Source organism: Oncorhynchus nerka, unplaced genomic scaffold (genome assembly GCF_034236695.1).
Source record: "Oncorhynchus nerka isolate Pitt River unplaced genomic scaffold, Oner_Uvic_2.0 unplaced_scaffold_311, whole genome shotgun sequence".
Lineage (NCBI taxonomy): Eukaryota > Metazoa > Chordata > Actinopteri > Salmoniformes > Salmonidae > Oncorhynchus > Oncorhynchus nerka.
The window spans coordinates 300,901-322,599 of NW_027040492.1; the positions used below are offsets into that span (position 1 = coordinate 300,901).

Sequence of the window (21,699 nt, forward strand, 5' to 3'; positions counted from 1 at the left end):
TATGTGTGTGTGTGTGTATTGTGTTATTGTGTTACTTGTGTGTTGTTGTTATGTGTGTGTTATTGTGTGTGTGTGTTATTGTGTGTGTGTGTGTTGTGTGTGTGTGTGTGTTATTGTGTGTGTGTGTTATTGTGTGTGTGTGTTATTGTGTGTGTGTGTGTTATTGTGTGTGTGTGTTATTGTGTGTGTGTTATTGTGTGTGTGTGTTATTGTGTGTGTGTGTTATTGTGTGTGTGTGTTATTGTGTGTGTGTGTTATTGTGTGTGTGTGTTATTGTGTGTGTGTGTGTTATTGTGTGTGTGTGTTATTGTGTGTGCGTGTTATTGTGTGTGTGTGTTATTGTGTGTGTGTGTTATTGTGTGTGTGTGTGTTATTGTGTGTGTGTGTGTTATTGTGTGTGTGTGTGTTATTGTGCGTGTGTGTGTTATTGTGTGTGTGTGTGTTATTGTGTGTGTTATTGTGTGTGTGTGTTATTGTGTGTGTTATTGTGTGTTATTGTGTGTGTTATTGTGTGTTATGGTGTGTTGTTTCTCCCCTACCTGTGTGTTATGGTGTGTTATGGTGTGTTATGGTGTGTTATGGTGTGTTGTTTCTCCCTACCTGTGTGTTATGGTGTGTTATGGTGTGTTATGGTGTGTTATGGTGTGTTGTTTCTCCCCTACCTGTGTGTTATGGTGTGTTATGGTGTGTTATGGTGTGTTATGGTGTGTTATGGTGTGTTGTTTCTCCCCTACCTGTGTGTTATGGTGTGTTATGGTGTGTTATGGTGTGTTATGGTGTGTTATGGTGTGTTGTTTCTCCCCTACCTGTGTGTTATGGTGTGTTATGGTGTGTTATGGTGTGTTATGGTGTGTTATGGTGTGTTATGGTGTGTTATGGTGTGTTATGGTGTGTTGTTTCTCCCCTACCTGTGTGTTATGGTGTGTTATGGTGTGTTATGGTGTGTTATGGTGTGTTATGGTGTGTTGTTTCTCCCCTACCTGTGTGTTATGGTGTGTTATGGTGTGTTATGGTGTGTTATGTGTTATGGTGTGTTATGGTGTGTTATGGTGTGTTATGGTGTGTTGTTTCTCCCCTACCTGTGTGTTATATAGTGTGTTATGTTACCTGGCTTGACGTCCTCTGAGCAGCAGGCCAGAACACAGTCTCTCTCTGATTGGGTGACTCTGGAGTCCATGACGGTGGTCGGTCGGACCAGCGCCTGGCGGACATTCACTATGGCGTTCTGATGCTGTCGGGAGAAACACGTCTCCGCGTCCGATCCCGAGACGGGGCCGGCGGCCGCCAGCGTCAACATGGCGGCCAGGAGGAGCGGCGATGACACCCTAGAGGGGAGGAGACGGGTCACGGAGGGGAACATGATGATGTCACAGGTCCACGGGGCTCTGGTTGGTTGATCACACGCCACGCCCTCAGGGTCCACGGAGCTCTGGTTGGTTGAACACACGCCACGCCCTCAGGGTCCACGGGGCTCTGGTTGGTTGAACACACGCCACGCCCTCAGGGTCCACGGGGCTCTGGTTGGTTGAACACACGCCACGCCCTCAGGGTCCACGGGGCTCTGGTTGGTTGAACACACGCCACGCCCTCAGGGTCCACGGGGCTCTGGTTGGTTGAACACACGCCACGCCCTCAGGGTCCACGGCAGGGGTGGGCAGATTCAGACACTCCTGTAGAGGGTAAAGGGCAGGGGTCAGGGGCCAGACACTCCTGTATAGGGTAGTAGGTATGGGACAAGGGTCAGACACTCCTGTAGTAGGTAGGGGACAGGGGTCAGACACTCCTGTAGTAGGTAGGGGACAGGGGTCAGACACTCCTGTAGTAGGTAGGGGACAGGGGTCAGACACTCCTGTATAGGGTAGTAGGTAGGGGACAAGGGTCAGAAACTCCTGTAGTAGGCAGGGGACAGGGTCAGACACTCCTGTAGAGGGCAGGGGACAGACACTCCTGTAGAGGGCAGGGGACAGACACTCCTGTAGAGGGCAGGGGACAGGGGTCAGAAACTCCTGTAGTAGGGAGGGGACAGGGGTCAGACTCTCCTGTAGAGGGCAGGGGTCAGACACTCCTGTAGAGGGTAGGGGACAGACACTCCTGTAGAGGGTAGAGGACAGGGGCCAGACACTCCTGTAGTAGGTAGGGGACAGGGGTCAGACACTCCTGTAGTAGGTAGGGGACAGGGGACAGGGGTCAGACACTCCTGTAGTAGGTAGGGGACAGGGGACAGACACTCCTGTAGAGGGCAGGGGACAGGGGTCAGACACTCCTGTAGAGGGAAGTAGGTAGGGGACAGACACTCCTGTAGTAGGTAGGGGACAGGGGTCAGACACTCCTGTAGAGGGTAGTAGGCAGGGGTCAGGGGCCAGACACTCCTGTAGAGGGTAGTAGGTAGGGGACAGGGGTCAGACCCTCCTGTAGAGGGAGTGTCTGCTCCTTGAAAGCTCCATCTCTAGCCTTTAGCCCAGTGCGGATGTTGCCTGTAATCCATGGCTTCTGGTTAGGATATGTACGTACGTACGGTCACTGTAGGGACGACGTCATTGATGCAGTTATTAGTGAAGCTGTTGACTGACGTGGAAGAATCCTAAGTGTTATCGGATGAGCCCCAGAACATATTCCAGTCTGTGCTAGAGAAACAGTCCTGTAGCTTAGCATCCGTTTCATCGGACCACTTGAGTTTCTGCTTGTAAGAAAACAGAGAGTTCTGGTCAGATTTGCCAAAGGGAAGGCAAAAGGAGAGCTTAGTATGTGTTCCTGTGTGTGGAGTAAAGGTGATTTAGAGTTTTGTTGCCTCAAGTGGCACAGGGGACATACTCATAAAAAAAATCTATTTCAGTTTCCCTGCATTAAAATCACTGGCCAAGAAAAAGGCTGCCTCTGAACAGTACATGGTCTTGTTTACTTATGGCCCTGTTCAGCTCTTTGAGTGCTGGTCTTAGTGCCAAGCATGGGTTTATGGTGGGGAATAGACAGCTATCAAACATATAGATGAACTCTCTTGGTAAATAGCGTGGACTACAGCTTATCATTCTATCTTAAAACTTCCTCAACATTAGAGATCGAGGGGTCAATGGAGGGTCTATTTGCTTGTCGACGTAGTCTCGTCAGGATGCCACGTCGCTTGGCCTCTCTTTCGCCACGCCACTTCCTCTTTCAGTCCCGGGGATCAGGGCCTGGTCTGGAGTAAGCAGGAGATCCAGGGTCTGGTCTGGAGTAAGCAGGAGATCCAGGGTCTGGTCTGGAGTAAACAGGAGATCCAGGGCCTGGTCTGGAGTAAGCAGGAGATCCAGGGCATGGTCTGGAGTAAGCAGGATATCTAGGGTCTGGTCTGGAGTAAACAGGAGATCCAGGGCCTGGTCTGGAGTAAGCAGGAGATCCAGGGCCTGGTCTGGAGTAAGCAGGAGATCTAGGGTCTGGTCTGGAGTAAGCAGGAGATCTAGGGTCTGGTCTGGAGTAAGCAGGAGATCCAGGGCCTGGTCTGGAGTAAGCAGGAGATCTAGGGTCTGGTCTGGAGTAAGCAGGAGATCTAGGGCCTGGTCTGGAGTAAGCAGGAGATCCAGGGCCTGGTCTGGAGTAAGCAGGAGATCTAGGGCCTGGTCTGGAGTAAGCAGGAGATCTAGGGCCTGAAGTAGAAACTGGCTGAAGTAGAAACTGAAGTAGAAACGGGCGACTCGTTGAAGTAGAAACTGGCGACTCGTTGAAGTAGAAACAGGCGACTCGTTGAAGTAGAAACTGGTGACTCGTTGAAGTAGCAGGAACTGGGTGTTCGTTGAAGTAGAAACGGGCGACTCGTTGAAGTATAAACGGGCGACTCGTTGAAGTATAAACGGGCGACTCGTTGAAGTATAAACGGGCGACTCGTTGAAGTATAAACGGGCGACTCGTTGAAGTATAAACGGGCGACTCGTTGAAGTAGAAACTGGCAACTCGTTGAAGTAGAAACTGGCGACTCGTTGAAGTAGAAACGGGCGACTCGTTGAAGTAGAAACGGGCGACACGTTGAAGTATAAACGGGCGACTCGTTGAAGTAGAAACTGGCGACTCGTTGAAGTAGAAACTGGCGACTCGTTGAAGTAGAAACTGGCGACTCGTTGAAGTAGAAACTGGGCGACTCGTTGAAGTAGAAACGGGCGACTCGTTGAAGTAGAAACGGGCGACTCGTTGAAGTAGAAACTGGCGACTCGTTGAAGTAGAAACTGGTGACTCGTTGAAGTAGAAACTGGCGACTCGTTGAAGTAGAAACTGGCTGAAGTAGAAACTGAAGTATAAACGGGCGACTCGTTGAAGTATAAACGGGCGACTCGTGGAAGTAGAAACTGGCGACTCGTTGAAGTATAAACGGGCGACTCGTTGAAGTAGAAACTGGTGACTCGTTGAAGTAGAAACTGGTGACTCGTTGAAGTAGAAACTGGTGACTCTTGAAGTATAAACGGGCGACTCGTTGAAGTAGAAACTGGCGACTCGTTGAAGTAGAAACTGGCGTCTCGTTGAAGTAGAAACGGGCGACTCGTTGAAGTAGAAACTGGCGACTCGTTGAAGTAGAAACTGGCGACTGGATGAAGTAGAAACTGGCGACTCGTTGAAGTAGAAACGGGCGACTCGTTGAAGTATAACTGTGTGTTACGGGCGACTCGTTGAAGTAGAAACAGGCGACTCGTTGAAGTATAAACGGGCGACTCGTGAAGTATAAACGGTGACTCGTTGAAGTAGAAACTGGCGACTGTTGAAGTAGAAACTGGCGACTCGTTGAAGTAGAAACTGGCGACTCGTTGAAGTAGAAACTGGCGACTCGATGAAGTAGAAACTGGCGACTCGTTGAAGTAGAAACGGGCGACTCGTTGAAGTATAAACGGGCGACTCGTTGAAGTAGAAACAGGCGACTCGTTGAAGTATAAACGGGCGACTCGTTGAAGTATAAACGGGCGACTCGTTGAAGTAGAAACTGGCGACTCGTTGAAGTAGAAACTGGCGACTCGTTGAAGTAGAAACTGGCGACTCGTTGAAGTAGAAACTGGCTGAAGTAGAAACTGGCGTCTCGTTGAAGTATAAACGGGCGACTCGTTGAAGTAGAAACAGGCGACTCGTTGAAGTATAAACGGGCGACTCGTTGAAGTATAAACGGGCGACTCGTTGAAGTAGAAACTGGCGACTCGTTGAAGTAGAAATGGGCGACTCGTTGAAGTAGAAACGGGCGACTCGTTGAAGTAGAAACGGGCGACTCGTTGAAGTATAAACGGGCGACTCGTTGAAGTAGAAACGGGCGACTCGTTGAAGTAGAAACGGGCGACTCGTTGAAGTATAAACTGGCGACTCGTTGAAGTAGAAACTGGCGACTCGTTGAAGTAGAAACTGGCGACTCGTTGAAGTAGAAACTGGTGACTCGTTGAAGTAGAAACTGGTGACTCGTTGAAGTAGAAAACGGGCGACTCGTTGAAGTATAAACGGGCGACTCGTTGAAGTATAAACGGGCGACTCGTTGAAGTAGAAACGGGCGACTCGTTGAAGTAGAAACGGGTGAAACTCCTGTTGAAGTAGAAACGGGCGACTCGTTGAAGTAGAAACGGGCGACTCGTTGAAGTAGAAACGGGCGACTCGTTGAAGTAGAAACGGGCGACTCGTTGAAGTAGAAACGGGTGACTCGTTGAAGTAGAAACGGGCGACTCGTTGAAGTAGAAACGGGCGACTCGTTGAAGTAGAAACGGGCGACTCGTTGAAGTAGAAACGGGCAACTCGAGACTTGTTAATTGAATCCGACACGGTAGTTTTACATGATGAGATACAGAGACAGGAATTGTCTGCATCCCAAATAGCATCCCATTCCCTATTGGCCTTGGTCAAAAGTAGTGCCATTTGGTTTCAGCCTTGGTGAAGAGCCTGCTCTGAAAAGATCCTGGCTGGCAGTGGCTCAAGTAGACAGTCTGCCAGCCTTTCACACAGCACTAAACTAATCTCTCTCTCTCTCTGCTACCTCTCTCCCCTCTCTCTCTGCTACCTCTCCCCTCACTCCTCTTCCTCCTCTCTCTCTCTATCTCTCTCTCTCTCTCTGCTACCTCTCCCCCCTCCTCTTCCTCCTCTCTCTCTCTCTCTCTCTCTGGTCTCTCTGCTACCTCTCCCCCCACTCCTCTTCCTCCTTTCTCTCTCTCTCTCTCTCTCTGCTACCTCTCCCCCACTCCTCTTCCTCCTTTCTCTCTCTCTCTCTCTCTCTCTGCTACCTCTCCCCCACTCCTCTTTCTCCTCTCTCTCTCTCTCTCTCTCTCTGCTACCTCTCCCCCACTCCTCTTCCTCCTTTCTCTCTCTCTCTCTCTCTCTGCTACCTCTCCCCCCCACTCCTCTTCCTCCTTTCTCTCTCTCTCTCTCTCTCTGCTACCTCTCCCCCTCCTCCTCTTTCTCCTCTCTCTCTCTCTCTCTCTCTCTCTCTTCTGCTACCTCTCCCCCACTCCTCTTCCTCCTTTCTCTCTCTCTCTCTCTCTCTGCTACCTCTCCCCCACTCCTCTTCCTCCTTTCTCTCTCTCTCTGCTACCTCTCCCCCACTCCTCTTCCTCCTTTCTCTCTCTCTCTCTGCTACCTCTCCCCCCTCCTCTTCCTCCTCTCTCTCTGTCGCTCACTATTTTATTTGAAGGGTTCAAAGAACACTGTTATCAGGTTGACTCAAGAGTCAAGCCTATTTCTATGTAAAACCATAAAACATGTTTTTCTGTACTCCACAACCCCAGTTCTGCCACTAAACCCAACCAGACATACTGTACTCCACAACCCCAGTTCTGCCTGCCACTAAACCCAACCAGACATACTGTACTCCACAACCCCAGTTCTGCCACTAAACCAACCAGACATACTGTACTCCACAACCCCAGTTCTGCCACTAAACCAACCAGACATACTGTACTCCACAACCCCAGTTCTGCCACTAAACCAACCAGACATACTGTACTCCACAACCCCAGTTCTGCCTGCCACTAAACCAACCAGACATACTGTACTCCACAACCCCAGTTCTGCCACTAAACCAACCAGACATACTGTACTGGCTGACAACCCCAGTTCTGCCACTAAACCAACCAGACATACTGTACTCCACAACCCCAGTTCTGCCTGCCACTAAACCAACCAGACATACTGTACTCCACAACCCCAGTTCTGCCTGCCACTAAACCAACCAGACATACTGTACTCCACAACCCCAGTTCTGCCACTAAACCAACCAGACATACTGTACTCCACAACCCCAGTTCTGCCACTAAACCCAACCAGACATACTGTACTCCACAACCCCAGTTCTGCCACTAAACCAACCAGACATACTGTACTCCACAACCCCAGTTCTGCCTGCCACTAAACCAACCAGACATACTGTACTCCACAACCCCAGTTCTGCCACTAAACCAACCAGACATACTGTACTCCACAACCCCAGTTCTGCCACTAAACCAACCAGACATACTGTACTCCACAACCCCAGTTCTGCCACTAAACCAACCAGACATACTGTACTCCACAACCCCAGTTCTGCCACTAAACCAACCAGACATACTGTACTCCACAACCCCAGTTCTGCCACTAAACCCAACCAGACATACTGTACTCCACAACCCCAGTTCTGCCACTAAACCAACCAGACATACTGTACTCCACAACCCCAGTTCTGCCTGCCACTAAACCAACCAGACATACTGTACTCCACAACCCCAGTTCTGCCACTAAACCAACCAGACATACTGTACTCCACAACCCCAGTTCTGCCACTAAACCAACCAGACATACTGTACTCCACAACCCCAGTTCTGCCTGCCACTAAACCAACCAGACATACTGTACCTTCCACAACCCCAGTTCTGCCTGCCACTAAACCAACCAGACATACTGTACTCCACAACCCCAGTTCTGCCACTAAACCAACCAGACATACTGTACTCCACAACCCCAGTTCTGCCACTAAACCAACCAGACATACTGTACTCCACAACCCCAGTTCTGCCTGCCACTAAACCAACCAGACATACTGTACTCCACAACCCCAGTTCTGCCTGCCACTAAACCAACCAGACATACTGTACTCCACAACCCCAGTTCTGCCACTAAACCAACCAGACATACTGTACTCCACAACCCCAGTTCTGCCACTAAACCCAACCAGACATACTGTACTCCACAACCCCAGTTCTGCCACTAAACCAACCAGACATACTGTACTCCACAACCCCAGTTCTGCCACTAAACCAACCAGACATACTGTACTCCACAACCCCAGTTCTGCCACTAAACCAACCAGACATACTGTACTCCACAACCCCAGTTCTGCCACTAAACCAACCAGACATACTGTACTCCACAACCCCAGTTCTGCCACTAAACCAACCAGACATACTGTTCTCCACAACCCCAGTTCTGCCACTAAACCAACCAGACATACTGTACTCCACAACCCCAGTTCTGCCACTAAACCAACCAGACATACTGTACTCCACAACCCCAGTTCTGCCACTAAACCAACCAGACATACTGTACTCCACAACCCCAGTTCTGCCACTAAACCAACCAGACATACTGTACTCCACAACCCCAGTTCTGCCTGCCACTAAACCAACCAGATATACTGTACTCCACAACCCCAGTTCTGCCACTAAACCAACCAGACATACTGTACTCCACAACCCCAGTTCTGCCACTAAACCAACCAGACATACTGTACTCCACAACCCCAGTTCTGCCACTAAACCAACCAGACATACTGTACTCCACAACCCCAGTTCTGCCTGCCACTAAACCAACCAGACATACTGTACTCCACAACCCCAGTTCTGCCACTAAACCAACCAGACATACTGTACTCCACAACCCCAGTTCTGCCACTAAACCAACCAGACATACTGTACTCCACAACCCCAGTTCTGCCACTAAACCAACCAGACATACTGTACTCCACAACCCCAGTTCTGCCACTAAACCAACCAGACATACTGTACTCCACAACCCCAGTTCTGCCACTAAACCAACCAGACATACTGTACTCCACAACCCCAGTTCTGCCTGCCACTAAACCAACCAGACATACTGTACTCCACAACCCCAGTTCTGCCTGCCACAAAACCAACCAGACATACTGTACTCCACAACCCCAGTTCTGCCACTAAACCAACCAGACATACTGTACTCCACAACCCCAGTTCTGCCACTAAACCAACCAGACATACTGTACTCCACAACCCCAGTTCTGCCACTAAACCAACCAGACATACTGTACTCCACAACCCCAGTTCTGCCACTAAACCAACCAGACATACTGTACTCCACAACCCCAGTTCTGCCACTAAACCAACCAGACATACTGTACTCCACAACCCCAGTTCTGCCACTAAACCAACCAGACATACTGTACTCCACAACCCCAGTTCTGCCACTAAACCAACCAGACATACGGTACTCCACAACCCCAGTTCTGCTACTAAACCAACCAGACATACTGTACTCCACAACCCCAGTTCTGCCACTAAACCAACCAGACATACTGTACTCCACAACCCCAGTTCTGCCACTAAACCAACCAGACATACTGTACTCCACAACCCCAGTTCTGCCACTAAACCAACCAGACATACTGTACTCCACAACCCCAGTTCTGCCACTAAACCAACCAGACATACTGTACTCCACAACCCCAGTTCTGCCACTAAACCCAACCAGACATACTGTACTCCACAACCCCAGTTCTGCCACTAAACCAACCAGACATACTGTACTCCACAACCCCAGTTCTGCCACTAAACCAACCAGACATACTGTACTCCACAACCCCAGTTCTGCCACTAAACCAACCAGACATACTGTACTCCACAACCCCAGTTCTGCCACGAAACCAACCAGACTAATGGTTATGAAACAGATTTCCACAGCATAAAGACAAACAACGACAAAAACATGAACCAAGAAAAACAAGAAGAAATGTATTCTACTTCTCTCCAACAAAGGCCTTGTAAAGTCACTACTAGCTTTATAAAAAGAAGAAGAAAGTGATCGTTTTACCACCAAGCCTTTGAGAGGAAATGTGACAGAGAGAACCAAGCTGGAGGTCCATAACTAAAAATCAACGTCCCCTAAAAATAGTCCAGCAGACCCCAATCTGTCTACGAGACGACTGAGGGAGCAGACGATGCTTCTGTTGCCTCTGTCATTTTAAGAGTAAGAACAGAACAGAGTTAACAATAAGAACAGAACAGAGTTAACAATAAGAACAGAACAGAGTTAACAATAAGAACAGAACAGAGTTAACAATAAGAACAGAACAGAGTTAACAATAAGAACAGAACAGAGTTAACAATAAGAACAGAACAGAGTTAACAATAAGAACAGAGTTAACAATAAGAACAGAACAGAGTTAACAATAAGAACAGAACAGAGTTAACAATAAGAACAGAGTTAACAATAAGAACAGAGTTAACAATAAGAACAGAACAGAGTTAACAATAAGAACAGAGTTAACAATAAGAACAGAACAGAGTTAACAATAAGAACAGAACAGAGTTAACAATAAGAACATAACAGAGTTAACAATAAGAATGGAGTTAACAATAAGAACAGAACAGAGTTAACAATAAGAACAGAACAGAGTTAACAATAAGAACAGAACAGAGTTAACAATAAGAACAGAACAGAGTTAACAATAAGAACAGAACAGAGTTAACAATAAGAACAGAACAGAGTTAACAATAAGAACAGAACAGAGTTAACAATAAGAACAGAACAGAGTTAACAATAAGAACAGAACAGAGTTAACAATAAGAACAGAACAGAGTTAACAATAAGAACAGAACAGAGTTAACAATAAGAACAGAACAGAGTTAACAATAAGAACAGAGTTAACAATAAGAACAGAACAGAGTTAACAATAAGAACAGAACAGAGTTAACAATAAGAACAGAACAGAGTTAACAATAAGAACAGAACAGAGTTAACAATAAGAACAGAACAGAGTTAACAATAAGAACAGAACAGAGTTAACAATAAGAACAGAACAGAGTTAACAATAAGAACAGAACAGAGTTAACAATAAGAACAGAACAGAGTTAACAATAAGAACAGAACAGAGTTAACAATAAGAACAGAACAGAGTTAACAATAAGAACAGAACAGAGTTAACAATAAGAACAGAACAGAGTTAACAATAAGAACAGAGTTAACAATAAGAACAGAACAGAGTTAACAATAAGAACAGAACAGAGTTAACAATAAGAACAGAACAGAGTTAACAATAAGAACAGAACAGAGTTAACAATAAGAACAGAGTTAACAATAAGAACAGAGTTAACAATAAGAACAGAACAGAGTTAACAATAAGAACAGAACAGAGTTAACAATAAGAACAGAACAGAGTTAACAATAAGAACAGAACAGAGTTAACAATAAGAACAGAGTTAACAATAAGAACAGAGTTAACAATAAGAACAGAACAGAGTTAACAATAAGAACAGAACAGAGTTAACAATAAGAACAGAGTTAACAATAAGAACAGAGTTAACAATAAGAACAGAGTTAACAATAAGAACAGAACAGAGTTAACAATAAGAACAGAGTTAACAATAAGAACAGAACAGAGTTAACAATAAGAACAGAACAGAGTTAACAATAAGAACAGAACAGAGTTAACAATAAGAACAGAGTTAACAATAAGAACAGAGTTAACAATAAGAACAGAACAGAGTTAACAATAAGAACAGAACAGAGTTAACAATAAGAACAGAACAGAGTTAACAATAAGAACAGAACAGAGTTAACAATAAGAACAGAACAGAGTTAACAATAAGAACAGAGTTAACAATAAGAACAGAGTTAACAATAAGAACAGAACAGAGTTAACAATAAGAACAGAACAGAGTTAACAATAAGAACAGAACAGAGTTAACAATAAGAACAGAACAGAGTTAACAATAAGAACAGAACAGAGTTAACAATAAGAACAGAACAGAGTTAACAATAAGAACAGAACAGAGTTAACAATAAGAACAGAGTTAACAATAAGAACAGAACAGAGTTAACAATAAGAACAGAGTTAACAATAAGAACAGAACAGAGTTAACAATAAGAACAGAGTTAACAATAAGAACAGAACAGAGTTAACAATAAGAACAGAGTTAACAATAAGAACAGAGTTAACAATAAGAACAGAACAGAGTTAACAATAAGAACAGAGTTAACAATAAGAACAGAGTTAACAATAAGAACAGAGTTAACAATAAGAACAGAGTTAACAATAAGAACAGAGTTAACAATAAGAACAGAACAGAGTTAACAATAAGAACAGAACAGAGTTAACAATAAGAACAGAACAGAGTTAACAATAAGAACAGAGTTAACAATAAGAACAGAGTTAACAATAAGAACAGAGTTAACAATAAGAACAGAACAGAGTTAACAATAAGAACAGAGTTAACAATAAGAACAGAACAGAGTTAACAATAAGAACAGAACAGAGTTAACAATAAGAACAGAACAGAGTTAACAATAAGAACAGAGTTAACAATAAGAACAGAGTTAACAATAAGAACAGAACAGAGTTAACAATAAGAACAGAACAGAGTTAACAATAAGAACAGAACAGAGTTAACAATAAGAACAGAACAGAGTTAACAATAAGAACAGAGTTAACAATAAGAACAGAACAGAGTTAACAATAAGAACAGAACAGAGTTAACAATAAGAACAGAACAGAGTTAACAATAAGAACAGAACAGAGTTAACAATAAGAACAGAACAGAGTTAACAATAAGAACAGAACAGAGTTAACAATAAGAACAGAGTTAACAATAAGAACAGAGTTAACAATAAGAACAGAGTTAACAATAAGAACAGAGTTAACAATAAGAACAGAACAGAGTTAACAATAAGAACAGAACAGAGTTAACAATAAGAACAGAACAGAGTTAACAATAAGAACAGAACAGAGTTAACAATAAGAACAGAACAGAGTTAACAATAAGAACAGAACAGAGTTAACAATAAGAACAGAACAGAGTTAACAATAAGAACAGAATAGAGTTAACAATAAGAACAGAGTTAACAATAAGAACAGAGTTAACAATAAGAACAGAACAGAGTTAACAATAAGAACAGAACAGAGTTAACAATAAGAACAGAACAGAGTTAACAATAAGAACAGAGTTAACAATAAGAACAGAACAGAGTTAACAATAAGAACAGAACAGAGTTAACAATAAGAACAGAACAGAGTTAACAATAAGAACAGAACAGAGTTAACAATAAGAACAGAACAGAGTTAACAATAAGAACAGAACAGAGTTAACAATAAGAACAGAGTTAACAATAAGAACAGAACAGAGTTAACAATAAGAACAGAACAGAGTTAACAATAAGAACAGAACAGAGTTAACAATAAGAACAGAGTTAACAATAAGAACAGAGTTAACAATAAGAACAGAACAGAGTTAACAATAAGAACAGAACAGAGTTAACAATAAGAACAGAACAGAGTTAACAATAAGAACAGAACAGAGTTAACAATAAGAACAGAGTTAACAATAAGAACAGAACAGAGTTAACAATAAGAACAGAACAGAGTTAACAATAAGAACAGAGTTAACAATAAGAACAGAGTTAACAATAAGAACAGAGTTAACAATAAGAACAGAGTTAACAATAAGAACAGAACAGAGTTAACAATAAGAACAGAACAGAGTTAACAATAAGAACAGAACAGAGTTAACAATAAGAACAGAACAGAGTTAACAATAAGAACAGAACAGAGTTAACAATAAGAACAGAACAGAGTTAACAATAAGAACAGAACAGAGTTAACAATAAGAACAGAACAGAGTTAACAATAAGAACAGAATAGAGTTAACAATAAGAACAGAGTTAACAATAAGAACAGAGTTAACAATAAGAACAGAACAGAGTTAACAATAAGAACAGAACAGAGTTAACAATAAGAACAGAACAGAGTTAACAATAAGAACAGAGTTAACAATAAGAACAGAACAGAGTTAACAATAAGAACAGAACAGAGTTAACAATAAGAACAGAACAGAGTTAACAATAAGAACAGAGTTAACAATAAGAACAGAACAGAGTTAACAATAAGAACAGAACAGAGTTAACAATAAGAACAGAACAGAGTTAACAATAAGAACAGAACAGAGTTAACAATAAGAACAGAGTTAACAATAAGAACAGAACAGAGTTAACAATAAGAACAGAACAGAGTTAACAATAAGAACAGAACAGAGTTAACAATAAGAACAGAGTTAACAATAAGAACAGAACAGAGTTAACAATAAGAACAGAACAGAGTTAACAATAAGAACAGAACAGAGTTAACAATAAGAACAGAACAGAGTTAACAATAAGAACAGAACAGAGTTAACAATAAGAACAGAGTTAACAATAAGAATAGAACAGAGTTAACAATAAGAATAGAACAGAGTTAACAATAAGAACAGAGTTAACAATAAGAACAGAGTTAACAATAAGAACAGAACAGAGTTAACAATAAGAACAGAGTTAACAATAAGAACAGAACAGAGTTAACAATAAGAACAGAACAGAGTTAACAATAAGAACAGAACAGAGTTAACAATAAGAACAGAACAGAGTTAACAATAAGAACAGAACAGAGTTAACAATAAGAACAGAACAGAGTTAACAATAAGAACAGAACAGAGTTAACAATAAGAACAGAGTTAACAATAAGAATAGAACAGAGTTAACAATAAGAATAGAACAGAGTTAACAATAAGAACAGAGTTAACAATAAGAACAGAGTTAACAATAAGAACAGAACAGAGTTAACAATAAGAACAGAGTTAACAATAAGAATAGAACAGAGTTAACAATAAGAATAGAACAGAGTTAACAATAAGAACAGAGTTAACAATAAGAACAGAGTTAACAATAAGAACAGAGTTAACAATAAGAACAGAGTTAACAATAAGAACAGAACAGAGTTAACAATAAGAACAGAACAGAGTTAACAATAAGAACAGAACAGAGTTAACAATAAGAACAGAACAGAGTTAACAATAAGAACAGAACAGAGTTAACAATAAGAACAGAACAGAGTTAACAATAAGAACAGAACAGAGTTAACAATAAGAACAGAACAGAGTTAACAATAAGAACAGAACAGAGTTAACAATAAGAACAGAGTTAACAATAAGAACAGAGTTAACAATAAGAACAGAGTTAACAATAAGAACAGAACAGAGTTAACAATAAGAACAGAACAGAGTTAACAATAAGAACAGAACAGAGTTAACAATAAGAACAGAGTTAACAATAAGAACAGAACAGAGTTAACAATAAGAACAGAACAGAGTTAACAATAAGAACAGAACAGAGTTAACAATAAGAACAGAACAGAGTTAACAATAAGAACAGAATGTCCTGTTTATGACCAAAAACTAAAACCAAAATCTTCCACCATCCGGTGTGGACCCCTACTGTGGCTCTAATAGGCAGGACTATAGGCCTGTATATCACAATATAACCCATCCGGTGTGGACCCCTACTGTGGCTCTAATAGGCAGGACTATAGGCCTGTATATCACAATATAACCCATCCGGTATGGACCCCTACTGTGGCTCTAATAGGCAGGACTATAGGCCTGTATATCACAATATAACCCATCCGGTATGGACCCCTACTGTGGCTCTAATAGGCAGGACTATAGGCCTGTATATCACAATATAACCCATCTGGTGTGGACCCCTACTGTGGCTCTAATAGGCAGGACTATAGGCCTGTATATCACAATATAACCCCTATACCAATGGGTTGATAGGCCTGTATATCACAATATAACCCCTATACCAATGGGTTGATAGGCCTGTATATCACAATATAACCCCTATACCAACGGGTTGATAGGCTTGTATATCACAATATAACCCCTATACCAATGGGTTGATAGGCCTGTATATCACAATATAACCCCTATACCAATGGGTTGATAGGCCTGTATATCACAATATAACCCCTATACCAACGGGTTGATAGGCTTGTATATCACAATATAACCCCTATACCAATGGGTTGATAGGCCTGTATATCACAATATAACCCTTATACCAATGGGTTGATAGGCCTGTATATCACAATATAACCCCTATACCAATGGGTTGATAGGCCAATATATCACAATATAACCCCTATACCAACGGGTTGATAGGCCTGTATATCACAATATAACCCCTATACCAATGGGTTGATAGGCCTGTATATCACAATATAACCCCTATACCAATGGGTTGATAGGCCTGTATATCACAATATAACCCCTATACTAATGGGTTGATAGGCCTGTATATCACAATATAACCCTTATACCAATGGGTTGATAGGCCTGTATATCACAATATAACCCCTATACCAATGGGTTGATAGGCCTGTATATCACAATATAACCCCTATACCAACGGGTTGATAGGCCTGTATATCACAATATAACCCCTATACCAACGGGTTGATAGGCTTGTATATCACAATATAACCCCTATACCAATGGGTTGATAGGCCTGTATATCACAATATAACCCCTATACCAATGGGTTGATAGGCCTGTATATCACAATATAACCCCTATACCAACGGGTTGATAGGCTTGTATATCACAATATAACCCCTATACCAATGGGTTGATAGGCCTGTATATCACAATATAACCCTTATACCAATGGGTTGATAGGCCTGTATATCACAATATAACCCCTATACCAATGGGTTGATAGGCCAATATATCACAATATAACCCCTATACCAACGGGTTGATAGGCCTGTATATCACAATATAACCCCTATACCAATGGGTTGATAGGCCTGTATATCACAATATAACCCCTATACCAATGGGTTGATAGGCCTGTATATCACAATATAACCCCTATACTAATGGGTTGATAGGCCTGTATATCACAATATAACCCTTATACCAATGGGTTGATAGGCCTGTATATCACAATATAACCCCTATACCAATGGGTTGATAGGCCTGTATATCACAATATAACCCCTATACCAACGGGTTGATAGGCCTGTATATCACAATATAACCCCTATACCAACGGGTTGATAGGCCTGTATATCACAATATAACCCTTATACCAATGGGTTGATAGGCCTGTATATCACAATATAACCCCTATACCAATGGGTTGATAGGCCTGTATATCACAATATAACCCCTATACCAACGGGTTGATAGGCTTGTATATCACAATATAACCCCTATACCAATGGGTTGATAGGCCTGTATATCACAATATAACCCTTATACCAATGGGTTGATAGGCCTGTATATCACAATATAACCCCTATACCAATGGGTTGATAGGCCTGTATATCACAATATAACCCCTATACCAACGGGTTGATAGGCTTGTATATCACAATATAACCCCTATACCAATGGGTTGATAGGCCTGTATATCACAATATAACCCCTATACCAATGGGTTGATAGGCCTATATCACAATATAACCCATCCGGTGTGGACCCCTACTGTGGCTCTAATAGGCAGGACTATAGGCTTGTATATCACAATATAACCCCTATACCAATGGGTTGATAGGCCTGTATATCACAATATAACCCCTATACCAATGGGTTGATAGGCCTATATCACAATATAACCCCTATACCAATGGGTTGATAGGCCTATATCACAATATAACCCCTATACCAATGGGTTGATAGGCCTGTATATCACAATATAACCCCTATACCAACGGGTTGATAGGCCAATATATCACAATATAACCCCTATACCAATGGGTTGATAGGCCTATATCACAATATAACCCCTATACCAATGGGTTGATAGGCCTGTATATCACAATATAACCCCTATACCAATGGGTTGATAGGCCTGTATATCACAATATAACCCCTATACCAATGGGTTGATAGGCCAATATATCACAATTTGGTTGAAGTCGAAAGTTTACATACACTTAGATTGGAGTCATTAAAACTCATTTTTCAACCACTCCACAAGTTTCTTGTTAACAAACTATAGTTTTGGCAAGTCGGTTAGGACATCTACTTTGTGCATGACACAAGTCATTTTTCCAACAATTGTTTAACAACAGATTATTTCACTTATAATTCACCGTATCACAATTCCAGTGGGTCAGAAGTTTACATTCACTAAGTTGACTGTGCCTTTAAACAGCTTGGAAAATTCCAGAATATGATGTCATGGCTTTAGAAGCTTCTGATAGGCTAATTGACATCATTTGAGTCAATTGGAGGTGTACCTGTGGATGTATTTCAAGGCCTACATTCCAACTCAGTGCCTCTTTGCTTGACATCATGGGAAAATCAAAATAAATCAGCCAAGACCTCAGAAAAATAATTGTAGACCTCCACAAGTCTGGTTCATCCTTGGGAGCAATTTCCAAACGCCTGAAGGTACCATGTTCATCTGTACAAACAATAGTACGCAAGTATAAACACCATGGGACCACGCAGCCGTCATACCGCTCAGGAAGGAGACGCGTTCTGTCTCCTAGAGATGAATGTACCTTGGTGCAAAAAATGTGCAAAACAATCCCAGAACAGCAAAGGACCTTGTGAAGATGCTGGAGGAAACAGGTAGAAAAGTATCTATATCCACAGTAAAACGAGTCCTATATCGACATAACCTGAAAGGCCGCTCAGCAAGGAAGAAGCCACTGCTCCAAAACCGCCATAAAAAAAAGCCAGACTATGGTTTGCAACTGCACATGGGGACAAAGATTGTACTTTTTGGAGAAATGTCCTCTGGTCTGATGAAACAAAAATAGAACTATTTGGCCAGAATGACCATCGTTATGTTTGGTGGAAAAAGGGGAGGCTTGCATGCCGAAGAACACCATCCCAAACGTGAAGCATGGGGGTGGCAGCAGGCTACCCGAAATGTTTGACCCAATTTAAAGGCAATGCTACCAAATACTAATTGACTGTATGTAAACTTCTGACCCACTGGGAATGTGATGAAAGAAATAAAAGGTTAAATGAATCATTCTCTCTACTATTATTCTGACATTTCACATTCTTAAAATAAACTAACTGACCTAAAACAGGGAATTGTTATTTGGATTAAATGTCAGGAATTGTGAAAAACTGAGTTTTTAAATGTATTTGGCTAAGGTGTATGTAAACCTCCGACTTCAACTGTATGTACTTGGTGTGTAGCTCATTACTCACCAACAGCCTGGGAGCAGGTCTCCATTAATATGTCTACAGGTCCACAGTTCAGCTTTGTCTCTCCTTCTCCTTCTCCCACACTCTCAATTCACAGTCCAGATCTCTCTCTTTCTCTTCTCTCAGTCCACGTCTCTCCTGCTCTCTCTCTTCTCTCAGTCCACGTCTCTCCTGCTCTCTCTCCTCTCTCAGTCCATGTCTCTCCTGCTCTCTCTCTCTTCTCTCAGTCCACGTCTCCCTCTCTCTTCTCTCAGCCCAGGTCTCTCTCTCTTCTCTCAGTCCACGTCTCTCTCTCCTGCTCTCGTCTCTCAGTCCACGTCTCTCCTCCCAGCAGAACTTTGCTCCCTCCTTGTTTCCTGAAGAAGGAACAGTATCAGTGCTCCTGGTGTTATCTCCTCCAGCTCTGCTGCTATCTGATCACTGGGATTACCATGACTACTACAGGATCTGTTAAGGAGGTCTGGGATTACCATGACTACTACAGGATCTGTTAAGGAGGTCTGGGATTACCATGACTACTACAGGATCTGTTAAGGAGGTCTGGGATTACCATGACTACTACAGGATCTGTTAAGGAGGTCTGGGATTACCATGACTACTACAGGATCTGTTAAGGAGGTCTGGGATTACCATGACTACTACAGGATCTGTTAAGGAGGTCTGGGATTACCATGACTACTACAGGATCTGTTAAGGAGGTCTGGGATTACCAAAACTACAGGAGCTGTTAAGGAGGTCTGGGAGACATGAGAAAGAGAGAGAGAGAGGGGGGAGGGAGGGAGAGGGGGGAGAGGTCATGTGTGTGTGTGTGTGTGTGTGTGTGTGTGTGTGTGTGTGTGTGTGTGTGTGTGTGTGTGTGTGTGTGTGTGTGTGTGTGAGAAAGAGAGAAAGAGGGAGAGAGAGAGAGAAAGAGAGAAAGAGGGAGAGAGAGAGAGAGAGAGAGAGAGAGAGAGAGAGAGAGAGAGAGAGAGAGAGAGAGAGAGAGAGAGAGAGAGAGAGAGAGAGTTTGTGTGTGTTACATAGTTACAACTATTCTGCAGCTAGAGCTGGGTCCTGGTTAGAACCAGGAGACACCGTACAGCTAGAGCTGGGTCCTGGTTAGAGCCAGGAGACACCGTACAGCTAGAGCTGGGTCCTGGTTAGAGCCAGGAGACACCGTACAGCTAGAGCTGGGTCCTGGTTAGAACCAGGAGACACCGTACAGTTAGAGCTGGGTCCTGGTTAGAGCCAGGAGACACCGTACAGTTAGAGCTGGGTCCTGGTTAGAGCCAGGAGACACCGTACAGCTAGAGCTGGGTCCTGGTTAGAACCAGGAGACACCGTACAGCTAGAGCTGGGTCCTGGTTAGAGCCAGGAGACACCGTACAGCTAGAGCTGGGTCCTGGTTAGAGCCAGGAGACACCGTACAGCTAGAGCTGGGTCCTTTAGAGCCAGGAGACACCGTACAGCTAGAGCTGGGTCCTGGTTAGAACCAGGAGACACCGTACAGTTAGAGCTGGGTCCTGGTTAGAGCCAGGAGACACCGTACAGCTAGAGCTGGGTCCTGGTTAGAGCCAGGAGACACCGTACAGTTAGAGCTGGGTCCTGGTTAGAGCCAGGAGACACCGTACAGCTAGAGCTGGGTCCTGGTTAGAGCCAGGAGACACCGTACAGCTAGAGCTGGGTCCTGGTTAGAACCAGGAGACACCGTACAGCTAGAGCTGGGTCCTGGTTAGAGCCAGGAGACACCGTACAGCTAGAGCTGGGTCCTGGTTAGAGCCAGGAGACACCGTACAGCTAGAGCTGGGTCCTGGTTAGAGCCAGGAGACACCGTACAGCTAGAGCTGGGTCCTGGTTAGAACCAGGAGACACCGTACAGTTAGAGCTGGGTCCTGGTTAGAGCCAGGAGACACCGTACAGCTAGAGCTGGGTCCTGGTTAGAACCAGGAGACACCGTACAGCTAGAGCTGGGTCCTGGTTAGAGCCAGGAGACACCGTACAGCTAGAGCTGGGTCCTGGTTAGAGCCAGGAGACACCGTACAGCTAGAGCTGGGTCCTGGTTAGAGCCAGGAGACACCGTACAGCTAGAGCTGGGTCCTGGTTAAAACCAGGAGACACTGTACAGCTAGAGCCAGGAGACACCGTACAACTAGAGCCAGGAGACACCGTACAGCTAGAGCCAGGAGACACCGTACAGTTAGAGCTGGGTCCTGGTTAGAACCAGGAGACACTGTACAGCTAGAGCTGGGTCCTGGTTAGAGCCAGGAGACACCGTACAGCTAGAGCTGGGTCCTGGTTAGAACCAGGAGACACCGTACAGTTAGAGCTGGGTCCTGGTTAGAACCAGGAGACACCGTACAGTTAGAGATGGGTCCTGGTTAGAACCAGGAGACACCGTACAGCTAGAGCCAGGAGACACCGTACAGCTAGAGCTGGGTCCTGGTTAGAGCCAGGAGACACCGTACAGCTAGAGCTGGGTCCTGGTTAGAGCCAGGAGACACCGTACAGCTAGAGCTGGGTCCTGGTTAGA

At 43.6% G+C, this 21,699-nt stretch overlaps 1 protein-coding gene across 2 annotated transcripts in view; it reads right to left on the reverse strand.

Moving 5' to 3' along the window:
- The window catches only part of LOC135571284 (mucin-2-like), a 45,129-nt gene that overhangs the window by 19,163 nt on the left and 4,267 nt on the right, over window positions 1-21,699 (reverse strand). Inside the window, exons 2-3 of one of the 2 annotated variants that reach the window (XM_065017066.1) lie at window positions 19,194-19,546; window positions 1,108-1,670 (exon numbers count right to left, since the gene is read on the reverse strand). In XM_065017066.1, coding sequence (XP_064873138.1) covers window positions 1,108-1,360 — 253 coding nt within the window. In that variant the 5' untranslated portion in view covers window positions 1,361-1,670; window positions 19,194-19,546. The remainder of the gene's footprint in view (window positions 1-1,107; window positions 1,671-19,193; window positions 19,547-21,699) is intronic. The other variant, XM_065017067.1, reaches the window with a different exon arrangement.